Genomic DNA, 10,913 nt, shown 5'->3' with positions numbered 1-10,913 from the left:
AAAGAGAGCAAAATATAAAGAAAGTCGGAATTGGGCCTCTTCTTCGATTTCAAGCCACAGGCCCAAAAAATGACCCAATCTTCCCAAACGACCCAGTCCATTTCGAACTGGGTCGACCCAGTCCAGTACCAACAACCCAACTCCCCCTCTTCATTTTCATTTTTTCATTTTTACAACACAAAAACAAAACAAAAAATAAGAAAACAAAAACCCTAAAAAACACTAACTCACCTGCCCCCATCCCCTATCTTCTTCTTCACTTCTCCTCCAAAGCTCCAAGCACACATCCATGGCAGCCCTTCTGCCTCCCCATCAATAACACACACACATGCATCAACCACACACAAGCTCCACCACCCTCGCGTCCAAATAGACCCCGCCGTGCCTCGGCTCCTTCATCGTCTTCTGCTTCACCTCCCATGCTGCCGCGTCCATCTTCGACGAGCGGCCATGACCGCTCCAAACGGATGTTGCTGCTACTGTTTCAGTCTTCTTCCTCAATCGACGACCTTAGTCGTTGAACGCAGCAACATATCGACCTCCCCTACTGCTTCTGCCATCGTCGTCCATGGTGGTTGCTTTCATCTTCTTCGTTCTTCGTCAAAGCTCGAGCTTCGACCTCCATCCATGGCTGCCATAGCTGCTTCTTCTGCTTTCAGCTTCAAGCGAACCAAACAGACCCATCATGCGAGTTGCTGCTTCGCTTCATCTTCTTCTCGTCGCCATCGCCAGCACTATTTGGTCGAGTTTTAGTTTGAGTTCGTTGAGCGTCGTTTTGAGTTCGTCAAGTTTAAAAGAGAGGTGATCTCGTCGATTGAGTTCGTCGTTAAGTCCAGACAGATTCACTCCCATTCGAGGTTCGTCAAAACAGTCCGTATGTATGTCATTCGATTCGGTTAGTAGATTTTGAATTTTATTTTTGTCCGTATTTTGTTTTGATATTTTGGAATCTAAAATCGGCAAATGTTTTGTTTTGTTCATGTATATCGTTTGAATTAATTTTTTTAGTTTGTTCATGTGCTTTGTTAAATTAATTTTTCAGATTTCAAATGAAAGATTAATTAGTTGTTTTTCATGTTTGTAGTATTGTTTAGATAAATATTTGTTAGTTTGATATTTGTTAGATTCAAATTGAAATTTAATTGATTATTTCTTCAATTTGTTTCATGTTGTTATATATTTTCCAGAAATTATTAATGTTGTTTGAGCCGTTTAATCCATCATGTTTGTTGTTTTAAAAAATAGATTTATTCATGTTCATACTTTGTTTGGTTGATCTTGAATCCGAAATTTGTATAGTTTGATTTCTTGTTTATCATTTATGATTATTTCTTGAATTTGTCTTATAATCTTGTTTAAGTTTAATATAGGAATTGTTGGTTGTAATGTTGTTAGAGTTAATTTTAAGTTCAATATGATTGAATTTAGAAATCTAAATATACTTGTTTGTTGTTGTTGTTGAATCCGAAAATAGGATTGTTTGTTGCTAAAATATTGTTCAATCAAATTTTAGTTGTTCTTTGTTGAAGTAATCATGTTCATGTGATTTGTTGTTGAAATATTGAAGAAATCATGTTCATGTGATTTCTTGTTTGAACATTGTTAGAAAATCGATCATATTGTCTATATTTTGGTTGAGTTTGATTAATTGATTTGTTATAGCTGATGGGGTAATTTGGTAAATCGCAGTACGTTTGGGGTAAAATAGTAATTGCAATAAGGTCGGAGGGGTAGTTTAGGAATTGTACATTTTGTAATTTTTTATATGAAGCATGGGGGACAAAATGAAATGGGGTGGGTTGTGATATAGTTATTTAATATAAAGGGGGGACAAGACAAATTTTAGTGTGGGGGAATCTTGTATTTGTTTATGTTAGGCATGGGGGACAAAATATAATGGGGTGGTGTGATATATTTATTTAATGTAATGGGGATGAGTGGGAAGATAATGGGTTTGGTAGAGAAAATGGGTTGATTTTAATTGATTAAAAGATTTATGGGATGGGATTATATATAGGAAGTCTTGAACACAAGACATAAAAACAACACATACAGATAGAGAGAAAAAAACGGACAGAGAATAAGAGAGAGAAAAAAGGGCTGAACATTTAAGAGAGAGAAAATTCCGAAAAAATATTTAAACTTTCAAATAAAAAAAATCTTCTGCTTTCTTTCATTGTTTGAAATCAGAATTAATTGTTGTTTCATCAAAGCTTGAAGCTTTTGTTTTGTTTTGGGATTAATACTCCACCGGTTTGCAAACTCTGTTCCTGGGTTGTTACTGTTGCTGGATTGTTGCTGCTGTGTTGTACTGTTATTACTGCTGCTGATTCTCATCTTCATTTTCTTTTACTTCCAATATCAGGTACACATCTGACACGCTGGTTGTTGTAATCCGAATATGAAGCATGAATACAAAAAAATGAAGAGTTGAAATTTTGAATTAGCTTTAATTATATTCTGAATTTTATTTGTATGTATAATTTATTTAGTTTGTAAAAATCAGAATCATATAGCTATTTAATACATATAGTGGAACATCCGACGATAGCTTAACAGATGAATTGTCTACATATATTGCCTAAAAATAAATAAATGGTGTAGTAACTCCGTCGAATCAAAAATCAAACGAATAGGCCATCTAGTAGGAACTTGGCAGAAATATTGTTTAAGTTAAATAATATTGGTTAATTTCAGCATGTAAATGGTCTAGGATTAAAATTAGATTGCCATGTTTTTTTTTAATTTGACAAGCTGAGAACATGCCTAGTATAATGTAACTAGGTAATAACATGTAAATAAATTAAAATATTTTCTCTTTTATTTTGTAGAGACAAAGTTAATAGAAGAAATGTAGGCACTTTAGGATTATCCTTTTAAAATAAATGAGACGAGCCTCGCCAAATAAAACACACAAATTGTGGGGCCCTCGATAAAAATTTAATTGATTACTTAAACTTCGGGATGGGCCGTTTAGCAAATTTCACGGCCTTCCCCAAAGTAATAAAGCGCTAATCGCTTTAGGCGCGATATAATAATAATACATTCTTAAACACGGGTACGCATTTATGCGACCCAAATCCAAATCCCAAAACATTGAATAAAAATATGTTCCGGATCGCGGATGCATTTTATGTAACGCAATCCAAAGACATGTTTTTAAACGATGTTCACATTCTTTAAAAATATAATAATAACAATAAAAGCGGTTAAAAGTTAAAATTGCATTATAGTTTTTGAACATGTATTAAAATCAGATATTTTAACCATTACAACAGTTTAAGCGACCGTGCTAGAACCACGGGATTCGGGGGTGCCTAACACCTTCCCTCGGGTCAACAGAATTCCTTACTTAGAATTTCTGGTTCGCAGACTTCATTTGGAAAGTCGAATATTTTCCTCGATTCGGGATTAAATTGGTGACTTGGGACACCCTAAATCTCCCAAGTGGCGACTCTGAAATAAATAAACAAATCCCGTTTCGATTGTCCTTTAATTGGAAAAACTCCCTACGCCCCCTTGCGGCGGGCGGAAAAAGGAGGAGACCATACCAAGCTCAAATATAGTTATTTTACAATCTGGGTCAAATCTTAATTTTTTACTCTTCCTTCTAGCTAGTAAGTCAACACCCCTTTCAGCTAGAACATCCAACTCATCTCGACTATCATCACTTCCAATATCTGAACTACTGTAGTAGTCCTCATTCCCCCCTAATCTTCCAACATACTTGTCTCTTTTGTTTGGCATCTCAATGTCATCAAACCCTTTGTCTGCTCCAGCCTCTCCTAACTCAACCTCTGGTGTGGGAGTATGATTCTTCCTCTTTTTCTTTGGGTTTTGATTGTTTTTTCTTCTTCTTTCTTGCCTTAAGGCTCTACACTCATCATCTAACTCACTATCATCTTCCTCAGGTATAACATCTAATTCAGATTCACTACTCTCCAGATCTGAAGGCAAAATAGTATTGTCATCTCCTAGACTAGAGCTTTCTTCCTCTCTAGTCAAATATGTGTTGTTTTCTACCTGTTCAATGAGAGGTTGGTTTTCTACAGCATTTTGTTGAGCATTTATATTGTCTAAGCCATCTAATGTTGCCCTAGACCCATTATTTATTGAACTGTCTAAGCCAAATGGGACCCCTTCTTCCAGCAAACCAACATGACTAATAAACAAATCAAGAAAAGCACCATGTTTCTGAGATACAATATTCAAAATCTGGTTGTCATTTTCCAACAGAACAAAATCATTGGAATTAGAGTTAAATACATAGAATCCCCCAACAGTTTCGTACCCCATGTCCTTTGAATAATTAATCAACTTGACAACAGAAAAGTGGTCCTTGTCAATAGGAGTTACCTTTATTTCTCTCTCACCAATGTATTTCGGGTCAGGCGCTTTGATAAAGTTCGACCATGGTGGAAACAGACAATAATATAATCCTCTGCCATTTTTTTTAACTTTAATCTGACATGAAAAAGAAGAAAGAGACGATTACCAACAGTGTTATACACACACTGTTTTCAAAAATACAAAACCTAGCTTTCGTATCAATTTCCCAATATACCTAGACCAAAAAAATAGGGCAAAAAAATAGCAATGCATTGAAAAATCGACACTTACCAGTACAAGAACCACAACATTCGCTACTTCTAAGGCCAACAATCACGTCTTCAGATCATGAAGAAATCATCAAAAATCGAAGGTTACCTCGTGTTAGATTAGGGATTTTTACGGAGTAGGGTCACAGTAAGGGGTGTATTTTTACGGGACAGTGAAGGTGGAAGCATATTTTTATTGGATTTGGTGGGTCGGGTTCGGATATAGGGTTTAGGGATTTGGTTTGACATGGATGAAATGGCAATATTTGATTGGATATAATTACACATCAGATTTATGTGAATACACGCACTGTTTTTGTTTTTACTGGAGTCAGCTTTTATGTTAAAGTGGAATACAAGAAATGGAGTTGGAGGGCCAAAATGGAACAAGACTGAGTTAGAGTGCCAAAATAAAAAATTGGGCCAAGTTTAATGGGTTGTCTATGTATTTGGCCTTTTATTTCTACTTTCCATGTGGGACTTTGTTCATACTCCCAACAATCTCCCCCTTGAACTAAGTTCCACATGACACATCATATGCGTCTTTGAAGCTATGGGTAAAGGTAGTGAACCGGCACATAGACGGGCAAAGGCACTAAGCTGGGCCCATGCCATCACATGGCCATCTCCATACTCCTCTCGTCAAACCATTGGCTCTGACTAGTTGTTGGGCTAAAACGGCCCAAAAGATACTTTTAACCTGGTGTGTGATATTGTTCATTTTGGGTCAAGCTCGTACGGTTTTCCCCAAAAGGTCTCACATTATTAAGAGTATCCAACTCCTTATAACTAGTTTATTTTTCTTTTCTACTTTCCATGTGGTACTTTGTTCGTATGCTCCCAACACCCTATAAGACATGACAAATTGTTCTTAAAACATCCAATAACAATAGTTAATCGAATGCTTCGAATAATGCAACCGTCCCATTGCTTTTACTATGCCACAATTTTGAAAATTTGTAAGAGAGTAAAGTGTACTCAATTCGTTTCTTTTTTCTCATTTCTTTATAGTCGATACATTAAGCTGATATCAAAATTTGGACAATCATCCAGACTACAGACACGTATCCATTAACCCGATTTTTGTAATCTATTCATAGAAAGAAAACTATCTTATATAGTCAAGCGAAGATAAGATTGGATAGACATGTATCTACCAACAACCCTAATCATCGAATGGTTGACTCGTTAATTGAAATAAAAAAAAATAAAGCATATGGAAATTAAAGATAATGCAGGAAAACTGAGCTTAATATCTTTAGCTATATATGCTACAATCTTAACAAGAAAGCTGGTGTAGATGATCAAACCTCAAAAGCTTGCCAACACTAATAAGCTCATGACAAATCACATTAAATAAATATAAAAGTAACCACAAAAAAAAAAGGAACAGGAAAAGAAACTAAATCTAACAACTCTCCCAAAAAAGCTCTTCTGAAGCTGATTCTACATTTTACAAAGACTCCTCTCAGTGAGAGAAAAAAAGAAGAAAGTAAACTGCAGTTGTCACATGTTCCTTGCATGTAATCTTTCCTTCTCTATGTGGTTTTTTCGGGAATTCAGAAAGACAACGTTTATGAAATTGGAATAAGTCGGACCAGTAAGTTTCGAATACTGAATATTCGAAGTGAAAAAATAAACAATTTATGGAAGAAGGCCGATGTAAGGCGTTGTAGCAACGTAGTTTCGGTTGGCAGAGGAATCATGTGTTGACAAGGAAGAAGAGTTGTTTTGCGAGATAACAGTACCAACTGCCTCTACAAACACCACAACGAACTCAAACGCCAATTTCATCATTCCGATGCACATTTCCAACCTTTGAATCACCATAATTTTATAGTATAACAAATGTGGTTTCGTCTCTGTTTCTTAATTCTCCTTCTAATTTCCTCTTCTTTCTCTTTTGTCCAGTATTCTAAGAACCTGTTCTATTTATAGTTTTCGAGAAATTAAACAGCCTGCATGGTTTGACAAACCAAGAAACTTAAGCTAAATGCGGCTTTTGGAAACTCCCAAGCGACAGGGAATAAAATTTGCGCTCTTGGTCCCTGAAATACTGATAAATTTTTGTTTACCCTCAAAATCGGATAACAATTGAATTTATACACGGTTTTAAGAAAATGTGATATAACTTGGTACAAATTGAGAAGACAGATTAATATTGAAATTGGCGATAAGAAAATAAATGCAAACCACACCAATTGAACTAGAAATTACAGTATATTGCTTTATATTGTGTATTTCAATATATGTTACAGATGATCAGATCCCCCCTCCCTATATATAGTAGGGGTGTCCTACTCTTGATACAACTCTATACAAAGTAAAAAATCTCATGATTTGTTAATTAATCGGCGTCTCTCCTTGATACGTGTCAAGATTCCCGTCGTGATCTTCAACTGATCGCGGATATCTCGGCCCTCTGTTATTCGGCTCGGCACATTTTCCTCGATCTTGTTCTGTCGCGGGATCACGAGCTCGATGCTGTAACTTCGTACCTCGGTTCGACATAACCCGAGATCGAGCTTTAACCTGTCACGTTTCAGTCTTGATTTGCCACACAATAGACAAACCCGGTTTCGACCGTATACAATTTTAATTGATCCTGCTACGATATCTGATTGACATTTATAACTTAACCTTCAATAAATTAAAACGTGCAATTTTTATTCTTCTGCTTGTGAATCTTCACGTATATGATGAATTTTGTGTTGTTACTGCACATTTGAAGGTAATATATAGTTATAGGAATTAATCTAAATTTTACATATTTCATATGTGAACTCTCAAGCTAAGGGATTAAAAACACTTAAGTTAATTCAGGGTTTGAATGTATTCAATGAATTTTAGAAGGACTAACACAAGACTGCTAATAATTAAAAGGTCAAAAGTAAAATTATTTCAAAATAATAATAATAATAGCAATTGTGACATGGAACAACCATTACTTTTGTTTCTCTGTCCCTCTCTCTCAAATAATACATATCAAGGACAAGTTTGGAAGATAGATTGACGAGAGATGAAATGTGAATGGTTTCAACTTGTGGGTGAATGAGACCCTTTAATATTATTATTTTTGACAACCTTATCCATCAATAATTCTATATATTATGTTGGCAGTAAAGTAACGATATAATAAACCAACGTAGCATTACTAGGAGGAAACAAAAGGGCTTTTTGATTAGAAAAATTAGCCGTACGAAACATCAACATTGGTCTACGATAAATAATGAAACTTTGTTATGTGATTTAGGACAATCGAGTATTCATTGGATTAATAGAAGGTTGTAATTGATTGAGTTAGCTAGTTGACAAGCATTAGTGACTAATTTTTACCTAATCTATTCTGAACTTTTAAACTACACCTTGGCATTGTTTAAGTTACTTTTTTGGTGAAGAGGCACTCCGTTCTGGAAATACTATGTCTTTTCAGAGGTTGCAAGTGCTTTGAGGCAATTATTTAGACATTTAATTTGATCATTACAATCTTCTTACATTAATACTGCTCGTTAACTAAGATGAAAGGGAAAAGGGAGATTAATATAATGTTTCATTCCTCTACAATCTTGAGCAAAGTCAAGTCATTCCGGACATAGTAGTTATTAATTAAAAAAATACTTCCTCCGTTTCATATTAAATGAGTTACTTTCCGTTTTAGTCTGTTTCAAAACAAATGACATATTTCTAAATTTAGAAATAATTCAACTTTAAACTTTTTCATTTTGCCTATTTACCTTTAATGAGAAGCTTTTATAGCCACACAAATGTTATGGCCCCACAAACTTTTTACCCCTTAAGCTTTTAAGACCACAAGTTTCAAAAGTCTTCTTCTTTTTTCTTAAATTCCGTGCCGAGTCAAACTACCTCATATAATATGAAACGGAGGAGTGTCGAGTAAAACTCAATTCAAACCAAAACACGAATAATTCTACTCGCACACAGTTGATAGAGCGGGATAGAGAGAACTAATGGTTATTAATTTATCTTATTATGAGAGTAAGCCAGTACTTTGTTTGCCGTTTTGATGCCCTTATAGTTAGGCAAAATACTTTGTTATAACACAATATGACAAATTTTAATGTTCAATATATGGTCGGAAAATGATACCATCTGCAAAATAAAATAAAAAACATCAATTATGCTGACATGCCACCAGGTCCATTCTTTTGTTTTCTTTTATTTCTTTTTTGAGTTTCATGACAGTCGCCATTTAGTAGTAACTAGTAAAGTGAGAAGAGTGGTGTTGGTGACGCTGAAATAGGAGTTTATTAGGGACTTGATTGGGACATTTCTGAAATTTTAAAGGCTTGATCATAACCAAAAATTGGATAAGAACTCACTTGAAATCTTTTGGATGATTTAAGAATCTTTGGTGTCTAATTGATTGTACTAAGGTAGCAGCAGACAGTTTAATAGTATAAATTTTTAAGAAGAAGTTGGCTAGAAATCTGAAGGGAACCGGGAAAACTACAAGTTTGAAGTGCTCCGTAATTTCATTTCTTTTTTGCAACAATCAAGGCGTATTATCACTTTTGGTCCGCGCCATAAACTATTTATATTTGGTAGTCAAAAAAGTTTATAAAATTTGTATATTTTTTTGTCTATAACATGCATAATTGTTAAAGAAAGTATTACTTAGCTAATAAGGATAGTTTAGTAATTACATCAACTAGTTAGTTATTCGGTTAAGATGGTAGTTAGTTAGTTAGTCTTAATTAGTCTAAGCTAGTTAGCAACTATAAATAACATTGTATACATCATTATTTGTATTAAGAAAAATAATAAAGATCTGATGATTCTCTCTCTGACGTTCTGCTCTTCTTCTTCTTCCCACTCTCTGCTTTGTCTTCTTCTTCTTTCAGTCACTAAATCAGTGACATTCATCAATCCTCTTGTAATTAGAACATGGTATCAGAGCAACCAAAGCAAGATTATCCAGCTTTGATTTGATCCAATTCCGCAATTCAAATTCAATCTTCACAATTCTTGATTGTATCGGAAAAATTCAAGATTTGCAAAATGGGTGATCAACAAGACAATAGTTCTCATCTGAATCAAACTTTTACTGCAGTATCAAATCAACCAGCATATATTGATTATAATCACCCTTTGTTTCTTCATCCCTCAGATGTGAGTGGTATACAGATTATTTCCTTTCAGCTAACAGGGATCGAGAATTACTCAGTTTGGTATCGATCTGTGCGTGTTGCTTTGCTAGGAAGGAACAAATTAGGGATGGTAGATGGTTCTTGTAGTAAAGAAAGCTTTCCTGCAACTATGGAAAATCATTGGGAGAGAGTGAATGTTATTGTACTGTCATGGATCATGAATTCTGTAAATAGTAGTCTTCTTGGTGGCATAATGTATGCCTCTAATGCTCAGGTGGTTTGGGATGATCTATATGAAAGGTTTTATAAGGTAGATGATGCAAGAACGTTTAATTTGCACAAAGAAATAGCCACACTGACCCAAGGCACTTCCTCTGTATCTGTGTATTATTCAAAATTGAAGGATACGTGGAAAGAATTTGAAGCCTTAATACCAGTTCCTGGATGTGATTGTCCAAGATCTAGGGACTTTGTGGTGTATCTGCAAAAGCTAAAAGTGTTTCAGTTTCTTATGGGTCTTAATGAATCCTACTCACAAGCCAGGAGTCAAATTCTCATGAGAAGCCCTCTTCCAACGATTAATCAAGCATATTCAATGATCATAAGTGATGAGAGTCAAAAGGCAGTAGCTGCTACATCTGGAGTCTTAGGTGCAAATCCATTAGGAAATTATGATGTAGCAATGTATACAAGAAATATAGAAAATCAAAGATATAAAAAGAATTACAATGTTCAATGTGATTTCTGTAAGCTCAAAGGTCATAGCAAGGAAAATTGCTTCAAGATTGTTGTTTACCCACCAGATTTCAAGTTTTTTTTAAAAAAAAAGTTAATGGTGGAACAGGAGAACCAGCAGTATATAATGTGCTTGCAGAAATACCAAATCAACAGCTTAATGTGAACTAAACTAGAACTTATCAGCAGGCACAATCCCAGATGACTAACTCTTTTCAAAACTTAGGTCATGCTGATAATTCACAGTCAATGCCAATTCCACAGATAGGAGCTTTTACAAAAGATCAATATGAACAAATATTGCAAATTCTCAACAAAACTAACACTGAAAGCAACAACACTAGTTATGCAACAAATATAGCAGGTATGATTACTGCTTTGTTAGTCTCAAATTGTCCAAAAAAATGTATTATTGACACTGGTGCAACAAACCTCATGGTGTCTGATATTGAAATGCTAAATCAGAACTTGG

At 34.9% G+C, this 10,913-nt stretch overlaps 1 protein-coding gene across 1 annotated transcript; it reads left to right on the top strand.

Moving 5' to 3' along the window:
• The first annotated feature begins 9,617 nt into the window (after nt 1-9,617).
• LOC142162424 (uncharacterized) lies at nt 9,618-10,607 on the top strand. The gene has a single exon (XM_075218774.1). It carries the CDS (start codon nt 9,618-9,620, stop codon nt 10,605-10,607), a length of 990 nt encoding a protein of 329 aa, XP_075074875.1.
• Nucleotides 10,608-10,913: the final 306 nt, after the last annotated feature.

Source organism: Nicotiana tabacum, chromosome 7 (assembly GCF_000715075.1).
Source record: "Nicotiana tabacum cultivar K326 chromosome 7, ASM71507v2, whole genome shotgun sequence".
In the NCBI taxonomy this organism is placed as follows: domain Eukaryota; kingdom Viridiplantae; phylum Streptophyta; class Magnoliopsida; order Solanales; family Solanaceae; genus Nicotiana; species Nicotiana tabacum.
Note: the sequence above shows the minus strand (reverse complement) of the source record. Positions and strands in the feature narration are given on the sequence as shown.

What these genes read in the sequence shown, in the direction of transcription:
- LOC142162424 (XM_075218774.1), top strand. Translation starts at nt 9,618, where the DNA reads ATGGGTGATCAACAAGACAATAGTTCTCATCTGAATCAAACTTTTACT.